The sequence below is a fragment of the Coffea arabica genome, chromosome 6e (genome assembly GCF_036785885.1).
Source record: "Coffea arabica cultivar ET-39 chromosome 6e, Coffea Arabica ET-39 HiFi, whole genome shotgun sequence".
Lineage (NCBI taxonomy): Eukaryota > Viridiplantae > Streptophyta > Magnoliopsida > Gentianales > Rubiaceae > Coffea > Coffea arabica.
In genome coordinates, this window is record NC_092321.1 from 3,917,130 (window position 1) to 3,941,371 (window position 24,242).

Genomic DNA, 24,242 nt, shown 5'->3' on the forward strand with positions numbered 1-24,242 from the left:
TTATTTGAACCGTTATGGGAAACCGTTCCTAACCGTCGTAGCTGGCGGATGTGACGATCGAGGTGACTGACGCGAACCGACGCGACGGTTGCGTGCACCACTCTTAGACAGGGGCCCCACACCGAGCTGACGCGATGCCAGAAAGACGGCTAGACTCACGCGCACAGTCGATGACTCTAGACTAGAGGGGGGCTAGTGTAGTGGGGCCCAGACGCATATCGGCCCGGGCCACGAACAGCCCAGTCCGACCCACGAGCTCGGACTGGAGGTGTTGGGCCACGGTTTCAGGTCGGCCCATGCAGGCGCTGCCTCTCAGGCGTAGGGACCTGATGGGCTGCGAGGTCCGCATCCTTAGGCTTGTGTCATGGAGCCCTAGGAGTCATTCACTCCAGTAAGGACTCCTTGTCCTACCAGGAAGCTACTACCTGAGCATCTATAAATACTACACAAAAGAGAGGCACAAGGTACGCTATTCATAGCACAATCTCTACTCTTTCACTTACAAGATCTTCATCTGACTTGATCGTCGGAGTTGCTACAGGGGACTCAGCCCCGCAGCTCGCCCGCGTGCAGGTCGGACCTTCACTTCGGCAGTCGCATCACATGTCATTATAGGAAGGTTTATCGATCAATCGAGTAACTATGGGAAATTAAAATTTTTGCAAGAAATAGTCAAATCTAAACAGTACATATGATGATGATGGTGTCAATATCTCATCGTGCCAAGTCTATGAGTTGGTAAGAGGCTGCGAAAGACGAAGACCTGTTTATTTAGAGAATCCGATGCGGCAGATCGACGTTTCATAATCTAAACGTATTTAATTGAAATTGATTATAGGACAGAGTTTTCAATTATTAACAAAACAAAAAAAAATTCGTTAAGTTTTTGCACAAGCTACTAACTTGTAGTATAATTCAATCAAAGCTGGGAATTCATAAAATCCAATAACCATAAAGGGCCAACCCTGGTTTTCCCACCCAAAAAAAAAAGAAAAGAAAAAAGAGTCTATGATATCATTCTTCGTGCCGTTAACCACTGTGAAGCAATTCAATCTGCCAGGCCCGACTAAGGAACAAAAACTTCGGGGCGTTTCAGGGATTTGAAACCCAAGCGCAAAATGTTTTCAACCACCAAATTATATGTTTGCGGATATTCTCTGCATTGTGCCGGGGAACTTCCAGGGCACGGTACAGATAGATAGTGCGATCAAACGTTAGATTGTAAACTCAAATGATTCTATGGCATGCCATTGATTTACGGGATGTTGAGAGATCATGGACAGTCGAGCAGTCTCCAGAACATGTCTGTCTTTTTTTTTTTTCAATGTCTAGCTGTAGCAGCTGCGAACTGAAACGACAGCGCGTGCCACAAAACAATTCCCCCAACTCCATCAACTCAATTCTGAATAATTCATCGCTCCACCTAACAAAGACTTGCTAGTATATATGTACGCATGCATCCTAGAACTTGTATCAGTATATATATATTCCTCTTTGGCAAAGTTTGAATACCGTATATGAAAATTGCGTTGTACTCCTTTCTTGAGGTTGTAGCGGTTTTCGAAATTATAATAATATTATTATATAGGAGGAGTGCTGAATGGTACTGAACTAAATTGCGTTGTTCCTGTTCGATTCCTCATCACTGTGGCAGTACCTGTAAATTAAAGGCAGCAATTTCTACTGATACAAGAGTCTTTACAAGGCAAGGAAAAAAAAAAAAAAGTGATTTGTGTAAGAATCTGCAAGTCCATGGAATGGTGACGCAAGGGGTTCTACCCAGTCAATCCATGGACAAATCTTTTGTCAGGTAGCAGCTTTGAGAAGTCTCTAAAGCGAGAAACGCCAATGCTGCGGGAAGATATTATAGCAGATGATTACGTTTCTTCCAGGGAAAGTCCGAATTGGATACATTCATCCGTTTCAGCTCTATTAGGAGGCTAAACAATGCAGCTTACTTTTAAGTATTCATTAAGTTAGATAGGAATTCCAACTGCTAATTTTGTTCTTACCAAGAAGTATACATCCAAATATAATTAAATCCACGGTCAAGTGTGCATGAAAGAAAATAACAAGTATGGGGCCCAAAATATATATGATATTATCTTGAAAATTTAGTGATCGAGAATCTTAAACTTGTTCTTGCTTTTATGCTTGAGTTGGTAGATGGATTAATGTGACAAGCTTGCTAGCTAGTAGACCCATTATCTTTCTATATATAAAAAAGTATGAGGAAAGAGTTTGGCATTGAAATTTCACGTCATCTTTTATTTTTTTTTATTTTCATTCTCACAAAAATAAATATTTACTAAAAATAATTACTTAAGTTTAGTAACTTCTTATAATTTTTACATCCAATAAATTTTTTTATTTGCCAAAAAAATCATAACTTCTTTCTTTTTCAAAATATAAAACTTCCATTGGTTTTAATAAAAACAACTTAATTTTTTCTAATTTGCACACCTTTCTATACATAAAGCATGAGGAGGGCGTTTGATATTAAAGTTTTACGTGATCTTTTAGTTTTCCAATTTTAATCTCACAAAAATAAAGATTCACAAAAAATAATTAATTAAGTTTAGTAAATTCTAATAACTTCCACTTCCAATATATAGCTCTTTTTTTTTCCTTTTAAAAAAAATCTCTTTTTTATTGTTTGCCAAAAAATTCATAACCTCTTCTTCTTTTTTTTTTCTCTCAAGAAAAGAAAACTTCTAATAACTTCAGTTGGTTTTTTTAAATAAGACAACTTAATTTTTTCCCCCAAATCTTACATATATAAAGCGTCCAACGCCTTATGAACAGTGCAGGATAAGCCGGTTATGCCGTTATTTGTCTGGCTTTGAGGGGCCTTTTGGTCCTTTGATGAAGTGGTTTCGTTGTACATTGTCACTTATGTCCAGGTGGCTCTCTATTGGGGTTACAGGGACGGTTACAGTGCCTTGCTTCTTTGGTGAGATGTTGTACCCTACCATTTAAATGCATGAATACGTTCATGAGATATCATGTCTCGAGCTTCCTAATTTTCAAAACCATTTCAGGGTTTAGAAATATTCCAGTGAATGAGTCAGGGGATCGTATTTAATGTGGTGTAGTTAATGAACAATAGGACCTGTGAAGATTTAGTCAAGAAGAATTGGTCTGGTCCACAACCGGGGATTTGGCTCTTTCCAGTGGATCCCTTTTCCGTTGTTTACAATGCATAACATAAATACATTACACCCCTATTTCATTTATCGGTAAAGATTAGGATTAGTCAAATTTAATGATGACCGTGTTCCTTCCTAATAAATAAAACACATGTCATGTATCTAATTATGATGGGCATGGTGAGAAATGAAGAGGGGATCCACTGAAGAGAGGAGCTGAATCTGACAACAAGAACCTGTGAAGATTCATAAGCCAAGTTAAGAAGTAAGAATTGTCTATAAATACTTACCTAATTGTTTGTACTCTTTATATTTTGTTTGTAATTAATTAAATCAGTTTTTTTTGGGACAAATTAATTTTATCATTGACTTGACTTGTTATTGTAAATATACTCGTTTGACTTGTTAGTACTCCAAAACCATGAAGTGATCATTTATCCAAGAGAACACTTTTCTATTCTCTTAAAAGAGTCACACTAAACCTTATAAGAAGGAAGAGGAAAATGGAAAGACTTAACAGCCAAAGGAGAGATTTACAATTACCTAATTACCATTTAGTGTTGTTATCACTGACCTAGTTGGGAAAAAGAACATAGGACTACGTAATAATTTCGGCACAATTCAAGAACTTGGATTTTTTTTTTTCAATTTGAAGTGAGACTCCAAGACTTATGAGGATGCATCTCACAATCATTTAATTAATGGTTAATCATAATTAATCCCCTTAAAGTATACCTCATTTCTCACTTTACCCCCTAACCATTTTTTTTGTCTCACTTTACCCCTATTTTTAATGAATTCTTTGGAGATGGAAATTCATTTGAAAAAATAACTAAACAATAAGGCTCCGTTTGGATTAGCTGTTTTTGGGTTTGTTTTTCAAAAACACCACTGTAGCATTTTGAATCTGAAAAACAAGTCCGTTTGGATTAGTTGTTTTTGGGGTTGTTTTTCAAAAACTATATGAAAAACTTTTACTGTAGATTTTTTTGGATTATTTTTTGAGGTATTTTTGAAACATATTTTTGAGTATTTTTAGAATATTATAAAGTGTTTGGTAACCCATTTGAATAGACTTTGCTACAAAATACATTTTTGAGAGTCACCCAATAGTCAAGTTTATCTCATCCTTAAACTTGAATTATATTTTAAAATCAACAAAAGAAGACAATTTTCTTTAACAAAATATTTAATTTTGATTATCGTTGATAGGTTTAGAATTTACTTCATTTTCCTAAGGTTGCCATGACTTTGGCCTTGGTGGGTCCAACATCTTTAAAATGGCCTATATTGACCGTAAATAGCCTAATGAACTTCACTCTCAGAACTCCGGTCTCTCGGAACTATAGTAGCAATAATTTTTATAATGAAAGAAAAGGAAATCTTACATATATAAAGCGTCCAACGCCTTATGAACAGTGCAGGATGAGCCGGTTATGCCGTTATTTGTCTGGCTTTGAGAGGCCTTTTGGTCCTTTGATGATGGGTGGCAGTGGTTTCGTTGTACATTGTCACTTATGTCCAGGTGGCTCTCGGCTCTCTTCTAATTTATGTCCGTGATTCTTGTGACTTTGAGGGGCGTTTTGGTCTTTTGGTATTGGATGGCAATGGTTTTGCTGGAAATTCACTTGTGTCGGAGTGGGTTATCCAGTAATTTTCACCAACTTTGAGGGCATTTGGTATTATTAGTGGGGTAACAAATTTTTTGGAATGGTTGGTGTGCGTTTAATTTCCTTCTTCAGGTGTGCGTTTCCTTTTGCGAGCAAAATTCATAGATATCAGACTGGCTTGTGGTTAACTGTCCAATTGTACGAAATATATTACATTAAAATTAGGACCATCAAATTAAAATTAACTCCTCTTACCAACAAAAAAAATTAAATTAACTCCGCTTGCGAAGTTTATTGCATGGAAATTAAGACCGCTTCACAAATTAAGATTAGTGGTGAGTGGGCGATGTAACCTTGCACTTTCTGCAAGCTGTTGCCCGGTTGTTTCTTCAGTTAAAATGGTTAGAGGGTCCACCTGTTTTGCAATATATATATATATATATATAAGGATCCCCATGTAAACATTTTTTTTTGTTGCAAAGGATAAACTTTCGTCATAAAAAAATGCAATTTAAGCAATGGATTATAGTTTTTGAACTTTTACAGTAGGCCCAACTTTTTTCTTTCGAGCATGAAAAAATGATTGAATAAATACATATTTTCTAACCCTAAGCACGAGTTTATCACCCCATTTGATAGAATAGTTCCACCAGTTATTTTTTAGCATTTTATTCTAACCATCCTTAAACACAAGTTGATTTGGAATTCACTATTTAAAGTTTCCAACTATCTCTTGATTTTGAATACCATTTTTATTAAAAAAGAAAAGAAAAAGAGAAACTCACCTATTTTAGCACATGATTTAAGAACACAAAATAACCTATAATTTTGCAGCTTATGATACAGATTACCAAAAAAAAAAAAATCATCAACCAAGTAAGAGAAAGAATCATCAAATAATTAAGAATTATAAATCCAAAGAACCTAGAAAGTAGAAAAGAAAAATTTTGAGCTCAAGAAATTATTAGATATTGTATATATCTAAGCCATTATCTTAGTGAAAATTCAAAGAGCTTCTTCCATACTCCTCGTACTTACCACATAAAGTGTTGCCTCCCATACAAAATATCAAAACCAAAATTATCAAAATTTCCAAAAAAAAGAAGAAGAGATAAACAGCCTAAAAAAGGGAAGAAAGAAAGAAAAATAAAAAAATATGTATATTCACCCTTGCAATTTAAAGTTGTTTAATATTGAGAGTCCATGATCATTTTCAATAGATGATGTTTTGTCCAAAGAAACCATTGGTGCTTCCTCAATTCTTGAACACTTTTAATCTATCAATCAAACAATCATCTGAATTGCAACAAAAAGAATAGGATCCAATATGAAATCTTGATTAGGAGACATGTATAGCCATATGCCTTTTAGTTCTACCTAATTGTAGGCATTAATTACTTATTAATGCTACATTAAAAATGTTAAATAATCATGCCTTTTAGTTCTGTCGAATTTTAGGCATTACTTACTGATTAATGCTATATTAAGAATGTAAGATAACCTGATTTCAAAGTCGTGTTTATTTGTGCAATTAGGAAAAAACACACACTCACACACATGACTATTATATCTAATAAAGAAAAAAAAAACACACAAACATAACAGCAAAATAATGAATGAGTTTCTAAAAAACTAGTAGTTATTATAACGTGAGAAGTTTTTGCAAAAGTTTAAACTGGAGTTTTGCAGTACTGGTGGCCTCTTTGGGTACGTAGATATTTGCCTGTATCGTTGACCAGATTGACAGATTTTTGTAGCTTTACCGCGAGGTCTTTGTACCATTATCATTCTAAAATGGCGTACAACGTGGGTCAATTCATTTGGTCCAACTGTATTCAGAATGAACACAAGGTTAGTTCCGTTTTCCCATCATTTTACTCATACTTCCCCATCATTGATTTCTTTTCTTCTTGTTTTGGCAAAGCAACAAGAAACCATATGAAGTAATAATAAGTATGTATCCATTCATTGATGCCAGAACTAGAAAAAGATGTTTGAACTTTGAAGTACTTGGAACCCATCCTACTTCCGACTTGTGAAACTGAAGCATTTGATTGATGAGACATGTTTCTTTAACAGGGCAACAATGGCTATCTCCGAACTGCTTTTTGTTATTCCCATTATTGTTTCCTTTGTACAGTATCACCGGATGTTGACTGACTCAATAGTTTGCCCGTCTGTTAACAAGAAAAGAGAAGAGTTAGCCGCTGCTGCTACCCAGTTTCACTTGCCATCACTCTCCCAAACTCGAACCATTGCGTTGAAAGCTGTTACTCTTGACATTCTACAAAGTTCATGATTTTAAACGAAAATAAAACTGTTATAATAGATGCAGCGGAACAGAAGAACAAACAAGAACAGACAAGAACAACTTGGGAGAAATCAGATTTTATTAGGGTTGTAATCAGAATAGTTTACAGACTAAAATAAGGTGTATATATATACAACCAAACGGACTGGATCCAAAAATAAGCCCAAAACGAGACCCGAAATAAAACAGACACGGTAACTAATATGTACAATAAGAAATCTCCACCTTAACTTGAATCTTCAAAGACCCCCGAACAGTTCAGCGAAGGTCGAAAATCTAATTCAAGGCATCTCAACAAAAACCTTTTAGAAGTTGAAATAAGTAGTTCCACATTTCGACAACATTAACGTTTCTATTACTACTAGAAAGCTGTAATAAGTATCTCCCGACAAGAAACTCAAGCTTCATATAATTAATTAACTGGAGAGAGATATCTCTTCGTGTGTACATCTGTTCGTATTTTCATGTGTGTACATATGACAAATTATAACAGTTGGGAGGTCGTAGTTGTAGTAGGTTACTTATGATTAATACGTTTTAACACGAACCACTCGACTTTTAATTATAACGTCATTTCTTTATCTTTTCCCTTTCTGATGAATTAATTAATTTGTCTTCATTCGAAGTGTCGAACACACAAAAGATGATTTGCAGACTCTGCATTTTGAATTAAGCGAAAAGTTTCTTCAGGAGCTGAGTCCGACTTATGTGGTGTGCTGAGGATGATGAGTTACGTACACAGACAATCGCTGCTCCGGTGGAGTTTATTAATTGAAATTACGATTAAAGTAAAATGCTTGTTATTATAGGAAATAATTATGACTGTTTTGACAAACAAAAGTATGCGAGGGCTTTGTAACCTGGAACCCTTTAAGACCAAACAAGTCATCCAAAATTATTAAACTCGAGTACTCCGCTTCCTGCTCGAAAAACCACTTTTTGTTTAATTTCATATGTGGACATCCTAACGAAGGTCAGTACTTAATTTGACAAGCATCTAATTGTAAAACCACTTTCTAGAGGCTCTTGTTTTTCTAAAGACATTACAGCTTTAATTTGATTAGACAGACATTACTGTTGCGATCATTTATTTGATTTGCCAAAAATAAACAGTTTTTGGGTAATATCCAGCATTTCTCTAGTTTATCGTGTGTTAATCATCAAGCTAATAATTGACAATCTTTTCATGATATACTATCATTTATTTGGCTGTGTAAATGAGGTGATTATCTCTATTCCCTTGTGCATCAGTTCCTAAAGGCGAATGATCAGGTTGTCAGCTTGACTCACGAGCCACATCAATGTCTACTACTCCCTCCCTCCGTCCCACTTTGATAGTTCTGTTTCCCCTTTTCGTCTGTCCCAAATTATAGTCCACTTTCCAATTGAAGAATGTAGTTTTATTTTAATTTTCCTACAATACCCTTATTCAATGTAAGTTTTGTTACTATAAATCTATCCCATTTAATGAGAGTTGATTCTTTTTTTACCATCAATTCAAGTTCCCATAAAGTTGTACTCTAATTAATGTGAGGGTATTTTAGAAAAATATCTACCTAAATTGATTGTTCCAACAAAGTTAACTACTTTTTATTAAACTGTGTGAAAAAAGAACCAGGACTATGAAAGTGGGACGGAGGGAGTATTGTCTTGAATAATTTCAAGGTTCAAATGGTTCAATTCGCTCCCTGAACTTTCTAATTGTTTGAACGTGGTGCAATTAACCTAATCAAACCTCAAATGAAGTTCAGTTTCATCACGTGAGACGCACATGATATTAAGAAAAGATAAATACATCCTGAATGAGATTAATTATTGGGAGTATGATGCAAGTAAAAGCACAAATTGGCCCTCAGTGTTTGAGAATTTTGTCGACAAATAACTAGTTTCTTTGATTTCATCATGCGTATCTCACATGCTGAAATTTAATATACATTTTTGGTTTCTTGAATTGATTGAGTCGGAGAAGTTATACCATAACAGAGCCAAAATGGGAAACATGAAATATCAAACGGGGGAATTTTATGATTGACCCTAATATCAGTGTAGAATATATATTCTCATTTTTTTTTTTTTTTTACCAAGCAAGTTAAGAATGTATATTCTCATGAGTAATCAAAATCAAACCTGAAGCCGTTATCTGCTTCTAGCCCAGTTAGTAGTGGTGGCAGATTAATTTTCATAGCCAACTTGAGAGTCCGCTAGGTGACATAGTTTGAATTGATAATGACTTACCAACTTATGTTCGAAAGTCACCAAAACATTAGAAATGTTTTTCTCAAGAATATTACTAAATTTGGAGAAGAATCTTGAAAAAAAATTATTTGCACTCCTATTTTTGTTAATCACACTCCCACCATCATTTTAATTTTATAGGTTTCATTTATTAGACTATATAATAAAACAAATAGTGAAAATGCTAATAATAAAAAATGCAGCTCAAATAACAAAATACTTTTCAGGAAGAAAAAAAGAATTTAAAGTATGTTTTCTGCTTTTAACTCAACTTCTTTTGTGCCCAAACTTTTATTCAGTGGAGTTAAGAGGGAGCTAATTTGACATCTTTAGGGCACTCATTGAGTTATCTGAGTCAAAGAACGCCGGAATTAACGTAAATAGAGACTTGATATCTAACCCCACCGAGGAAGAAAAATTGTTTTGATTAAGATCAAAAGCGAATTACCCAAAAGGCCATTGAGCTATCACATAGAATGCGACCGTGAGAGGGCACTTGTGTTTCAATTCGTCATAATTTTCCCGGACTCACTTCATCTGCTTGTCCGTTTCATTGATCTCCCAAAATTAATTCTCATTCTTTATTTTCCAAACAAAAATTTCAAAAAAAATAAAAAAAAATTTAAACGTTAATGACCTTACCCAAATATGGAGATTATTACATAATTATATACACGTAGGAATATCAAAGAATGAGCTGTCTGACTGACGTAATTGGTCGGAGGGCATGCATGCCGGGAACTGCATGTAACAGCCGGCGGTGAGTTCCACATTGTCATTCAATTATTGCACGTATAATTGTCAACCGCACACCAGAACCAAAATAATGTACAAATTGAAAAAAAAAACATATGACATATTATTGTTGGCCTTGGTATTTGTGTTCTGTGGTTCTAGACGATATACTGCGAATGAGAAAATTTGAAAGTTTGTAACCAAAAAACAAAAAACTTTAATTGAAAGAGTTGGTAGAGCAAAAACAAGGGGTAAAAATAGAACAGACCCGAACTAGAAATCCCAAACAAACCTTCTATAAAGAGTGATTCTCTTTCTCCTCTCTCTCCGCCCTTCTCTCTCCCGTCGACAATCTCTCTCTTCCGTATTTTCCCTCTCTCTGTTTCTCTATCTGGTCTCCTGCAAACATACATTTGCAGCCATTGCAGGCATTTTTCTGCTTTTGCTCTTCTTTTGATTAAAGAAACCAAAAAACCTTTAGCGTTTTGGTATATTCTGAGAGGTAAAGAAAGGGCCCCAAAAAAAAAAAAAAAGAAAGAAAGAAGAAACCCTCTTCTTCTCTCTTTTCCCCCATGAACATATCCTAATTCTGCATCACATTGGGGAGGGTTTATTTCAGGTGTTATTTTGCGTCTCGAAGGGTTTAATATTTTGAGATATTCAGTCAAGAATCTTTTAGACCTTCCTAAATTTAGTGGGTGGTTCGAGCTAGATATTTGTCTCTGACATTCCAGCTCTGCCACCATTGTTTGTTTTGCGTATCCAAGAAGCAAAAATCAGAGGAAAAAGAAATTAACAATTCTTTTGCTTTTCGCAAGGAAAAAGCTTATATACGTTGAGCTGTAGATCTGTTGGCCTGCTTACCTCGAAGAAACTCCTCTTCTTTCCTCTGTTTTTGTCCGTACTCTATTTTCGTGGCACAAAAACAGAGAAATGGATAGGCATTCATCCGCCACGCTTCTTCCGGATGGCTTTATAGGGGGCAGAGATGATATGACGGAGCAAATTAGCATGGTCTGGGCTCAGATCAAAGCACCATTGATCGTCCCGCTCCTTAAACTCGCTGTCATGGTTTGCTTGATCATGTCTGTAATGTTGTTTATTGAGAGGGTGTACATGGGCGTAGTGATTTTGCTGGTGAAGCTGTTTGCGAGAAAGCCCGAAAAGCGCTACAAATGGGAGCCTATAAAAGATGATTTGGAGTTGGGCAATTCAGCTTACCCTGTGGTTCTTGTTCAAATCCCAATGTACAATGAAAAAGAGGTCCTCTCCTTTTTTCTTTATCCTTTTATACAGACCCATCAGGATTTTCACTCGCCCTATTCCCCTGTTAATTTGCAGTCTATATACTACTATTACATGATTCACCCCCCTTTTTCCATCAGGGACTAAATTATTCATGTATATGTAAAAAAAAAAACAGGTGTATCAGCTCTCCATAGGAGCTGCATGCGGCCTTTCTTGGCCATCCGATCGTATTATAATTCAAGTCCTTGACGATTCAACAGATCCCATTATCAAGGTACAGACACGATACCAAATCAAAACAAAGCCACCAAGCAAGCATAAAACCTCCATTTGCTTTTTATAGCAAGAATGAGTTTTGGAATCTTGAAAAGAACCAGCAATTTCTGACGTCTAGAAGTTGCTGGGCTATTTATGGTTGGTCTGCAAAATTGACTGATGCTTTTCTTGTTATTGGCGCTGCGTGCAATAAATGGGCAGGCATTGGTGGAAACCGAATGCCAGAGATGGGCAAGCAAAGGGGTTAATATTAAGTACGAGATTAGAGACAACAGGAATGGTTACAAAGCTGGAGCATTAAAGGAAGGCCTGAACCATGCCTACGTTAAGCAATGTGATTATGTAGCCATTTTCGACGCAGATTTTCAACCTGAGCCTGATTTCCTCTGGCGAACCATCCCTTTCCTGGTTCACAATCCACAACTCGCCCTCGTTCAGGCTCGTTGGAAATTCGGTAATTTCCATTCCACTACTCTGCAGCACAAATTATTTCTACTTCTTTAATCTAGCTACGAGTCTGGTTAGAAAATGGAATAAGCGAAATTGATTTTCAACTATAGACAATTTGCATAGTCCCGTTGTTTCCCTTATAGTTGTGATTGATGTACCAGAAACAGCTCTGCTTGGTTTAGCTCGTAATAAGCAACTAGCTTGTCGTTGACTCGTAGATTCATAGATATATATAGTAGCAACCACATTTATTTAGACGATTTAAGTGAATTACATGGTTTAGCTATTAGTAGTATCTCCTACTCTAGCCCTCCAAAAGTGTCGGTGACAATCTTCTACCACACAAGGCAGAAAATTCGGTCGCCCATTTTGTTTTGGTGTGCCATATCTTTTTATCAGAATCACAAAAGCAGGAGGATGTATTAAAAATAATCGTCGTGTTACTTCTAATAGTAGTATTTAGTAGTTGGATGCATAAATTCCATAATTGGTTACTACTAATTAACCACCATCAATGTATTAAGGCTTGGTGGGGTGGGTGGCGAGGGTTCAAATTTTGACTCTCACCAATTTATTACAATTAAACGTGGTTTTGCTTAAAAAATTCAGTCTGATCCAGTGGTGGTTCAGTCTTCTTGGATTACCTCATGATATTTCGAAGGATCTCTTCGGCCTTCCCCTCCTATAGTGGTAGGAAGTTATTGTATCGACCAAAAAAAAAAAAAATACTGCTAATTCCTCGATATACTAGTGCTAATGGCCCTCTGGATATGGACGCGTACAGTCATCATGTTGTGGACCCCAAGATATTGGGACCCAACATCCCATACCCACAAGGCCCATATATATTGTGAGTGAGACTTCCAGACTTGTTTTACTATTCTAAAAATGTCTGGTGAACCGAAAACAAAAAGTTAGTATAAGTACACCTGGACCCGGGATATAGAGACGAAGGGTGATAGAAACAGATCCCCAAAGCTGTGTGTTTCGCTGTTTCTTGGTTTCGTGATTGTTGCGTTGGAAGTAGATGGAGGGGTGGATGAAATTAATATCGCTACCACCGCCTGTAGAGAAAAGCTGTGGACGTACAAGGCCCTAATTATGAAGTGATGGATTTCGGGCCAGACTCCGGAGTCAGGCTTTGCCCACAAATCTTTCATTCTTATTGCTTCCCACCCACACACATGTGCGGCCGTGGAATTGTTCGGTATGACCAAGGGCAAAGCCGTCTATTTGTCACAACTTTCTTCCCTCCTTATAATTACAAGGCAGCAGTTGCATGTGCTGTTTTAGTGGTGGACCGCCAAGCTATTCGACAACTTACATCTGTTTCTCCAGCGACTATTTTTCCTGGTTCACATCAGTACAATTAATGAGAATAATTAGCAATTTTAGGGACGAAAAGTCGTGGAAAGTAGTGGTGTAAATCTTGATTTTACTAGAATGTAATGTAGAAGCACATCAAGTTATTTACTACGTACATTTTTGTAGTATATTTGTTTGACTGAGGCTTATTGGCACGGCACGTGGGGGTTTTCTCTGCAGTGAATGCGGATGAATGCTTGATGACAAGAATGCAGGAAATGTCGCTGGACTATCATTTCAGGGTGGAGCAAGAAGTGGGATCCTCCACCTACGCTTTCTTCGGCTTCAATGGTATGGTACTAATCAACTTTCAAGAACCATGCTTCCTTTCCAGCGAGTCTGCTTGTTGAATGTTAATGACTAACTAATCCTAGTACTCCTTTGAGCTCTCCGTTTAGTGATCGTGAATGTTCCCTTAATTTTCATTTTTTAGAGGATCAACCATAGTTTTGAACTACTTGCTCTTTGATGAGTCGAACCCGGGAAGACATAATACATAATATTATTATTGTATTATTCTCAATTATAGTATATTAACTTGCCAGCCTCGAAGATGTCAATTTTCCTTTCTTTGTTCCTGAAATTCAGGAACTGCTGGTGTGTGGAGATTGGCTGCAATTGATGAGGCTGGAGGCTGGAAGGACCGCACAACAGTCGAGGATATGGACTTGGCTGTCCGAGCTAGTCTCCGAGGCTGGAAGTTTGTATACCTTGGTTCTCTAATGGTACGCAGCTTTTCCAGCGTCTCCTGCATTTTGTTGCCTAAGAATAAAAAGTATCAGTAGGAACAGGACCATTTCCTACCAATTCTGATGAATAAGGCACAGAGAGAGTGCAACAGATAAACAAGTAACCAGATTAATGAGCCACTGTATCGGAAAATACGGCTATCATTCTTAAGAACTACAAACAAAATATCTCTAACAACTACGTATTTATTTTCATTCTTGTAGGTAAAGAATGAATTGCCAAGTACTTTTAAGGCGTATCGTTATCAACAGCACCGTTGGTCATGTGGCCCTGCCAATCTTTTTAGAAAAATGGTCATGGAAATTATAAGAAACAAGGTTTGTCCCTTTTTAACCTTTTCCTTGGTGTTTCTCTCTTGATGAACCTATTACATCATACAATCTATCTAATCCATTGACTTTTTTTTTTTTTTTTGGTAATTTTCCTTTTCGTCCTTCTCTTTTCATTTGCAGAAAGTCACTTTGTGGAAGAAGGTTCATGTGATTTACAGCTTTTTCTTGGTTAGAAAGATCATAGCCCACCTCATCACATTTGTGTTCTACTGTGTACTTTTGCCGAGCACTGTACTAGTACCTGAAGTTCAGGTCCCGAAGTGGGGAGCGGTCTATATTCCTTGTGTCATTACCCTACTCAATGCAGTTGGAACTCCAAGGTTTGGTTTCCTCAACAATTATTCTCATCGACTAACTTAACTGTATTGCATTCGTACGGCGGGCCAGAAATGTAACAATTGCTAGTGTTTTACGAGGTTTGATTTCAATTCATGATCTTTAGTAGAAATTCATGTTAAACTCGATAAAGGATATCTATTTTACACGTTAATTACGTACATGGTGAATTTTCTATGAATTTTATTAAGGACTGGTACTACTTCTGTGTGTGTGTGTGTGTTTTTTTTTTTTCAATCTGTCAATCTTAGATCATCACGTACCAGTATTTGTGAATCTTGTTTCTTGCATTCGATTGGGAACTACGTTTCCTGAAGTAACTGAAGAATATCGAGATTTTGGCATTCATGCTTATAGCGTTTCATAATGTAGATCACTCCACTTGATGGTTTTCTGGATTCTATTTGAGAATGTCATGTCTCTCCATCGGACAAAAGCAACCTTCGTTGGCTTGTTGGAGTCTAGCAGAGTGAATGAATGGGTCGTCACTGAGAAACTTGGGGATGCTCTCAAGAACAAGTCAGCCGTAAAAGCAATCAGAAAACCTCGATTTAGGTTTGGAGAGAGGTAAAGAAATCTGTTTTTAAGCTTGATTGATGCAAAGCTTACTTAGTTCCCTGACTTTCTTATACAATAACTTATAGCAGTATATAGCATGCCAAGAAAGTTTTTGTCCCATGATCATTGATGATTTCTTATTGCCAACAGACTTCATCTGCTAGAACTTGGGACTGGCGCTTACCTATTCTTCTGCGGCTGTTACGATGTTGCATTTGGTAAAAACCACTATTACCTATATCTCTTCACGCAAGCAATCGCCTTCTTCATTGCGGGATTTGGCTATATTGGGACTTTTGTTCCCAACTCATAATGCCGTTCTGGAACTGGAAGTGATTCCTTCCAAGTATATTTACCTTCCGAGTATATTGGTCGCCCTGGTTTTTTGTTGCCTCTCTGCTGCAGCACTTAGTAGAAGTGGCGTTTTCAGCAACCTCTCCTTGCAACTTTCACTTCACATTTTATAGAGTATTTGCCCTTTAATTTTTTTTATGTTTCCTTTATTATTTTTCCAGTTGCCTTTACTTGTAAAAAGAACAAAGATGGTCATTCTTTTAGGTTAGGCGTAAGCATTCGAGTAATACCTCGAATAATTTGTTCTTGTGTATAGAACAGAAGTCAAGGGTTTTACTACAGAGAACAAAATGATTTTGCAAATGCTTCACACACAAACACTCAAAAGCGAAAAAAATAATAAAGAAGAATCTGCTGAAGTAAAGAACATTGCTTGTTCCAAGCAGACGGGGAACAAAATTTTTTTTTGTCTTCGAATTTCCTCCTCTATCTGAGGTTTATTAGCAATAAATTCTAGAGAGATGGAAAAAATCCTTGGTGCAGCATCATTTACATAGTGAAATTGTTAAACAGACTACTATGAAGTGTTTTTGTTCTCATGTCTTATCATTCGACTCAAGGGAATTTGAACCCAGTTGCTTTACTCATCAAAACTATTGTACTCAGAGCACCTTTAGGCGTTGCAACGAGGTGTCATCTCATCTTGTAGTACTTCATATTCCTTCTGCAATTGGTATCGTTTCAAAGACCTTTGCAAAACACTACTACTACAGAACAACAACCTCCAACTGAAGTAGTCTGATGCTGCCATCATGGAAACGAGTAATTAATTATACAACTTTTGTCAAAGTTAGAATTAGAGAACGACCACCCACTTATTATTGTTTCTGAGCACATTATTCTTCACTGAAAATAAACAATAGCTTGAAATTTCTATTGTGAAGCGTGCACACAAGTTGTTCTGCATTCAGGGACTCATAATGGTTGATCAACGCCAACAGTCCTTTCCTTTCCTGCATCTTCATAAATGCTCCTACTGAGCAATGATTCATAAACTGACAATTCATTGAGGTGTAGGTAAAATATAGGACTCCACTAATAACCATTCAAAGACAGAATATTCATAGGCATAGAATACTACTGTCAATTCTATGGAAATGATGCTATGCCGCCTGGTAAAATAATTTTTTAATCCGAGAACAACAATAATGCCTCTCGCAAGGTGCACGCACTAAGCTGATGGATACGACTTAAAAGATTGGTCTGTGGCCTGACCTTGTAAGTCACAATGTCACATAATCCAATTGTTTTGGTTTGATGCTGGACTTGGGCTTTTAGTTGAGGTCCATAAGAACAAGTCCTCCAGGACCATGAGAGAAAAGCCCAATTATAATCAAATATGTGCGGCCGAGGCGTATGGACTATGGAAGGCTAAAAGGCCTCATTCAACGACTAGAATGAATCTCAGAACCGAGAAGGCGGCGAGTCTTTTCAAACGTAGGACGGTGGGAAAATGGGGAAACGGATCCGTCTTCTCCTTCCCTCCAAATTTCTCCGCCACAATCCTCCTCCGAATTGCAAATTCCTCTGCTCTCACTCTTCACTCACAGCCATTCCGGATGAAACAAACGCCACCTCCTCCATCACCAATGACGGAGCCGTCGCTGCCGACGAAGATCTCCAAGAACAGCTCCGAAATCTTCGGATATTACTCCAACAGAACCGCACCGAAACTGCAAAGAGGCACCTCAAGACCCTCATTGATTCCCATTCCGTCTCTCAACTTTACACGCTCTTCTCCTCCTCCTCACCTCCACCGGTAAAGCCCATGTTTTTCAACATGCTCTTGTCAATGTACGCTGAATCAAAGCGCCCCATTGAGGCCACGGAAGTCTATAATCTGGTCAAAGAAGATGGTAGTTTTCCTTCCCTCTCTGCTTTTAACCTATATCTTGAATCATTGGTTACTTCAAGTGAGTATAATAAGGCCCTCGAGGTGTTTTCTCACGCGGTAGTTCGGGGCGTTCGGATTGACAAGTTTAGCTACGGTAAGGCCATACAATCTGCCGTGAAGTTAGGGGATTTGCAAGGGGCATTGGAGAAAATGCAGTCCATGCAAAAATGTGGAATGAAGCCCAATGGTTTTGTGTACAATGTTCTGATAGGAGGGCTGTGTAAAGAGAGGAGGGTGGAGGATGCACGGAAGCTGTTTGATGAAATGGTGCATAAAAGAGTGATGCCTGACAGGGTAACTTACAATTCACTCATTGATGGCTACTGTAAATCGGGGAATTTGGAGGAGGCGTTTAATCTAAGGGAAAAGATGAAAAATGATTGTGTGAAGCCTAATATAGTCACCTTCAATACTTTGCTTGGTGGCCTTTGTAAGGCAGGGAGGATGAAGGACGCTAAAAAGGTATTGGAGGAAATGGAGGTTCATGGGTTTGTTCTTGACGGACTTACCTATAGTATACTTTTCGATGGGCACTCAAGGTGTGGAAATGTGGATGCTTCGCTGGCTTTGTATGAGGAAGCTGTTCGAAAAGGGGTACCTTTGAATGAGTATACTTGCAGTATTTTGTTAAATGGGTTGTGCAAGGAAGGGAAAATGGACAAGGCTGAGGAACTATTGAAGAAGTTGATGGGCGATGGGCTTGTTCGGACAAAGGTGATCTTTAATACCATTGTGAATGGGCATTGCAGGGAAGGCAGTGTGGAAAAAGCTCTTTCCATTATTGGAGAAATGGAAAATGTTGGGGTGAAGCCAGATTGCATCACATTCAACACCGTGATCAATAAGTTCTGTGAATTGTCCAAGATGGATGATGCACACTACTGGGTTAAGAAGATGACCGAGAAGGGAATTTCCCCCAATTTACAGACATATAACATCCTAAGTCAGGGCTATGGACGAAGTCGTCAATTCGAAAGGTGTTTCCAGATTCTTGAGGAAATGGAAAGCCATAACGTCAATCCTAACGTTGTTACTTATGGTTCTTTGATAAATTGCTTGTGCAAGGATGGTAGGCTTCTCGAAGCTGAAATAATCCTAAGGGATATGATCGGTAGAGGGGTTTTGCCAAATGCGCAAATATATAATGTACTTATAGATGGTAATTGCGCAAGAGGAAAGATTGATGATGCATTTAGGTTGTCTGATGAGATGATAAAATGTCAAGTAGACCCAACGATTGTGACATACAATATATTGATTAATGGGCTATGCAAAAAAGGTCGGGTGATGGAAGCTGAAGAATTGGCTTTGCAAATCGTAAGCAAGGGTCTAAACCCTGATGTCATTACATATAATTCCTTAATGTCAGGGTACTGCAATGCAGGTGATATCAGTAAGAGCATGCAGTTATATGAGAAGATGAAAGCATCGAGCATAACCCCTACCTTAAGCACATTTCATCCTCTAATTGCTAAATGCAAAACAGAAGAAACAGGACTGCTACAGATAGAGAAAATTGTACAAGAAATGTCCCACATGAACCTGATTCCCGATCGAGTTGTATATAATGAGCTCATCCGTTGTTATGTAGAGCATGGAGAGGTCGACAAAGCATTCTCTTTGCAGAATGAGATGGTAGAAAGAGGAATTAGTCATGATCGGATGACATACAATGGCCTGATATTGGGGTGCTTTAAGCAGTGCAAATTTGAGAAGGCAAAGGATCTTTTCGAGGACATGAGAGCTTGCAGACAGATTGATTCCTAATGCGGAGACATATAACATGTTTATTGACGGACACTGCAAGCAGAAGGATTTTTTAGGGGCATATATTTGGTATAGGGAAATGCTTGAAAATGATCTCTACCCACCTATCGCTATTTGCAACGAGCTACTCTCAGGCCTCAGAGAGGAAGGGAAGCTTGAGGAGGTCCGTATAATTTGCTCTGAGATGAGTGTCAAAGGAGTTCATGATTGGAGCTTGAACGAGGACCTCCATGCTGTTGCCAAAGTGCAGGGTGGAAGCGCATCGATAGCCCATCTCTTGTGACACTTTCTTAAGTTGTACATACTTTAGCTGTTCATTCTTCTGTTCTTCTAGCGCGGAAATGGGGTCATAAGCTGTGATGAATCTAGCAATACGCCATTCCTCTGTTGATAGTGAGGTGATGATATTTATTGTATGTTTCCGATGTCATCAAATTGCTGAAGAATGCGTTGCTTGGTTACGTATCCGTTTGTTCAGTGCTTAGCCTACAGGCTACAGTTAACCTTAGTTGGAACCGACTTCAGATGCTGTTTCTTTCTCTTTTCCCTTTTGTCATTTATTAAACTCAGCTGTATGCTTCGCTTTGCCCGCTTACATCATACTTGTTGATGTTGCTCTGCGCCGTTGAGTTCTTCCTAGGCAGGCAATGGTAGTAACGTTGGGCCTCCGTAATAACTCCAAGACAAATTTTGGCTGCAAATGCGATTGCTTTTCATTCGGAACAATTTGAGCACTTCAGCGAACTTGAGAAGTCAAAACCCGCAGATTAGTGAGGAGTAATTTCTAAGTCTTGCAGATATTAATATTACTATATCTAATGAATTTTAATGAACTGCAAGAGAAACAAGTTTTTTTTTTCTTTTTTATACAGGTCAAACAAAGAAGAAGTTAATTTCATATACGATGGTGTAAGTAGTTATCTTTTTTTTTTTTGACAAGATAAGGAGTTGAATAGGAGCATAATCATTTAAGAATGGGATTAAATTTTTGTTGACATATTCACTTGAGCTATTTGGATTCGGTTTGGGATATAAATGACTCAGCTACAATTTCATCGACTTGTTGAAAACATTTTTCTCCTCGTCCTCGTAAATTTTTGTTTTTGTTTTTTTGTTTTTCCTTTTTGGTTTGTAAAACATCTGCTTCTTCTTTTTTTTTTTATAAGGAATAATTTCATAAATATCTCTTGAAGTTTCTCATAATATCACTCAACTTCCCTGAAATTTTTAAAATCTCACTTACCTCCCCTATTAGTTTGACAAGACACAAATTAATGTCACAAATTAATAACATTACGCTTGCTCTTAATAGCCATTTAACAAAAAGCCAAAGCAAAATAAAATTTTTAGACCAAAAATGTTGTTTAAAGAAAACAAATTGTTATCTAATAATGATCCATATTTCTCTATACATAGGTCAAGGTGAGACAACAGAAGACGTGGATAAATTTAATCTAGTCAAAACCACCTATTTATGAGAATTTTCATAAGTAATTAATGCCTTGAAAAGTTTCATGGACAGTTATAAGGAAGTCGAAAAAGTTTTTTAAGAACTATGTTTTAATACACGATATAGTTTTAATTGTGTTGAAAATTAAAATAATCTCTTCATATATATAGTTTGTAATATTAATCTTACTTATAGGGAAAAAACTCTATAAACAAGTCAAAATTTAAAAAATAATCAAAAAAAGATCCAATGACCAAATATATTTAGAAATATCCTTTTTGTTTGTTAAACACCGTGCATTATATTATATAATAGTTGTTGTATATCTATAAAATTACTCGTTATTGCATTTATAAATGCTCATATTTTCATATTTTTACTTTTTAACCATATTTTATTTTTTACTATTGTTGTGAGCATCATAGGTATGATAACATAAGGGTAGTATTGGAACAAAAGTTTTATCTTTCTTGCATTTTCTCTAAAGGGGCTAAAATGTTACAAAAATGTCAATCTAAAGGAGGTACATGAGATTTTAAAAACTCAAAGGGGGCTGAGTGATATTATGCAAAAAGTTAGGGGAGGTTTCTGAAATTATCCCTTAAGAAAAAAAAAAAAAAGTTTCCTGTCCCTCAAATCACGTGAAAACTTCTCCAACCATCACGTGATGGTTCCTGCCAAGATCCAAGCAAGTACTGCTGCCTTTGAGCCAGCTAGCGTGCGCTGCGTCTGCGTGCACAGCCCAATCCTAATTTCCTCCGCCCAAATCCCGTCCAGACACATACACCACCAGTAGGATTATAATACCTTAGCACTTGTAATCCATCATCATCCATCAAACTCTCTCTAGTCTTACTACCCTCCGGAGCCTACGCTACACGGTAACCGCAGCAATGGCAGCCGCAACCACCACATTCACCCTGACAAAACTCCTCTCCTCGACCCCAAAACCCCTCACCCCTCTCCTCTCCTCCAAACCCCTTTCCTCTTTCTCCTCCTCCTTCGCCGTCTCCCGGCTCCCCCTCAAACTCCACCACCCCCTCCACCTTCCCAAGCCCATCCTCAGATTCTCCTCCACCCAGACAAAAATCTCCGCCACCATCTCCGTCGGGGACAAGCTCCCAGACGCCAGCTTATCCTACTTGGATGCCTCCAACGACGTCCAGACCGTGTCCATCTCCGACCTTACCGCCAACAAGAAAGCCATCCTCTTCGCCGTCCCTGGGGCCTTCACTCCAACTTGCTCCCAGAAGCACGTCCCGGGATTCGTGGAGAAGGCCTCTGAATTAAAGTCCAAAGGCGTGGATACCATCGCTTGCATTGCGGTCAACGATGCCTTCGTGATGAAGGCGTGGAAGGAGAATCTGAACATCACCGGTGACGATGTGTTGTTGTTGAGCGATGGAAATGGAGTCTTCACGAAAGCTATCGGGGTCGAGCTGGACTTGACTGATAAGCCAATGGGGCTGGGAGTTAGGTCTAGAAGGTATGCGATGTTAGTGGAAGACGGGGTTGTCAAGGTATTGAATTTGGAGGAAGGCGGAGCTTTCAATGTTAGCAGTGCTGAGGATATGCTCAAGGTTCTTTAAATTCTTATCTTTTATCTTATGTAGTTTTCTTTGTTCGAGGGATGTTGAAACGATGAGAAATGCTGCTTTTTGTTGCGAATAAAAGGCTAGGGATAGAATTTTAGCTGTTGAGGATACTAATTTCTCTCTGAAAAAAATGGGCTTTTGTGCGAATTAATGCGTTTCTGTTCTTGGTCAATCTGTAAGTTACTAGTTTCTACATTATTGTTCAAAGTCCTTTTTTTTCTTTTGAATTTGTGATTGTCTGAATGAAGTCAGTAATTGGGCAAAATACAATAATTGATTTGATTTCTGGTAGAAAAGAGCTATGACTATGTAAAGTTGAGAAGTTTGGGCGACGGATATAGTCATAGCGTGGTAGAGACTGTGAAGTTGGGAAGTTTGAGACAAGTGTGTTCTGGATGGATAAGAGGTAACCTGAATACAGCGTGGAAGAGAGTAGAGACTGGAGATATGGGCTGGACCTGGATGATAAAGAGGAGGAAGTTATGGGGCAAAATTGCTGAGTCGCGGTTTTGGTACCATGAATTACTGGACGTATAACATATCGTAACCTATGATAACGATTAAAACTAAAAGAGTAGCTGAGCAAGGTCACAATGGCGAAAGTGTTTTTCTTCTTGGGATGTGTCTTCTTCTCTTTCTAGTTGAGCAGGGTTACAATGGCAAGATTTGAGAAGCAAGCTGCTTCTTTCTTGGCAGCTTGATTCTTGCTTCTTTCTCGGCAGCTTGATTTAAAGTTTGACTCTGTTTAGCTGAGCCTATGATGCTATCTATCTTTTATTTCGATAAGTAGTGGGTTTTCCTTTCCACTAGTGAGTCTCGCTTTCATGCTGGTATAGCAAAGTTATGTTCCAATTTTATCGGATGTCCCCCCAAGGGACAGCAAACTTAAGATGTTGGTACTGAAGATTTTTCTACTCTGCAACTTGCACGTACTGTCTGAAGCGTCAGATTTACTGACAATTGTAAAACTCACGCTGGGAAGAGCACAGCTGTGGCTTGTGTCTGATGCGGTTAATACTTCAAACTGGATATTTCGGAGTTGGCAGTCCAGCAAAGTAAGTTCAGTGTTCAAAATTTTTTCCTTGGTTTGGTGAAGAAAACGGAAAGGTTGGTACCTCGTTCATCAGTCTTCCGCTTCCTGTTTTCAATTTCTCTTTTAACACCGAATCGTTGGTGAAGCAACCACTTCTCCTGCCAAACAAACAATAAGTAGTCATTTTGGCGCACGAAGTCTCAGCCACCCCTATGATTCCAAATTTCAGCGACCACAGAAGTCGGTGTAAATCGGGTGTGATTATGGGTAGCAGCCGAGTTCCTTAAGCATGGATAGGGGTTTGTGATTCCAAAAAATGAACCTTTTGATATCAATCCGATGGCGATCCCCCGTTATTGGCTCCGCTAGATGGTGGATACTAATCCATCGCATCAAATGAGATTATTATTTTTATCTAGGATGACAAATTTGTGTCAACTAGGAGGATAACACCGCGCGATGCGCGGTGTAATTTTCACGGTTGCCAAAAATGCCCAGTGATTCAAATTCTTATATTAAGTATGAAAAGTTACACAAATATGCACCAAAAGCTTTGCCGTTCTGTTTTTGTAGTCTTATTTAGTAGTGAATATGAATATTTGTTAAGAAAATGCAAGACAATATCATGATTAGACTAGATCACTAAGATGCTCCTTGCTTCTGCATAGAATGAAAATAGAATTAAAAAAAATAGATACACGTAATCAACGAGAAGCTAATAATGTTGTTCATAAACTTTAATTTGATTGAGCTAGATCATCACGCACAAGTGTTAAAACATTAAAAGAAATCAT

The 24,242-nt window shown here is 37.8% G+C and overlaps 2 protein-coding genes and 1 pseudogene across 2 annotated transcripts; all 3 read left to right on the forward strand.

Annotated features, from left to right (window-relative positions):
• Positions 1 to 10,323: 10,323 nt before the first annotated feature.
• Positions 10,324 to 16,226, forward strand: LOC140009352 (glucomannan 4-beta-mannosyltransferase 9-like). Its single transcript, XM_072054561.1, has 9 exons — positions 10,324 to 11,303; positions 11,464 to 11,562; positions 11,766 to 12,018; positions 13,560 to 13,670; positions 13,968 to 14,104; positions 14,333 to 14,446; positions 14,582 to 14,781; positions 15,170 to 15,364; positions 15,506 to 16,226. The coding sequence occupies exons 1-9, from the start codon at positions 10,974 to 10,976 to the stop codon at positions 15,666 to 15,668; spliced, it is 1,602 nt and encodes a 533-aa protein (XP_071910662.1). The 5' UTR covers positions 10,324 to 10,973; the 3' UTR covers positions 15,669 to 16,226.
• Positions 16,227 to 17,095: 869 nt separating this feature from the next.
• Positions 17,096 to 19,914, forward strand: LOC113695331 (uncharacterized; annotated as a pseudogene).
• A 1,613-nt stretch (positions 19,915 to 21,527) lies between these two features.
• LOC113697264 (peroxiredoxin-2E-2, chloroplastic) lies at positions 21,528 to 22,587 on the forward strand. The gene has a single exon (XM_027216812.2). The coding sequence runs from the start codon at positions 21,714 to 21,716 to the stop codon at positions 22,407 to 22,409; it is 696 nt and encodes a 231-aa protein (XP_027072613.2). The 5' UTR covers positions 21,528 to 21,713; the 3' UTR covers positions 22,410 to 22,587.
• Positions 22,588 to 24,242: the final 1,655 nt, after the last annotated feature.

Excerpts from the sequence above, each read along its gene's own strand:
- LOC140009352 (XM_072054561.1), top strand. The coding sequence starts at position 10,974 with ATGGATAGGCATTCATCCGCCACGCTTCTTCCGGATGGCTTTATAGGG. Across the intron at positions 11,563-11,765 it reads CAACAGATCCCATTATCAAG|GCATTGGTGGAAACCGAATG; the intron begins GTACAGACACGA and ends ATAAATGGGCAG. Across the intron at positions 14,782-15,169 it reads AATGCAGTTGGAACTCCAAG|ATCACTCCACTTGATGGTTT; the intron begins GTTTGGTTTCCT and ends TTCATAATGTAG.
- LOC113697264 (XM_027216812.2), top strand. The coding sequence starts at position 21,714 with ATGGCAGCCGCAACCACCACATTCACCCTGACAAAACTCCTCTCCTCG.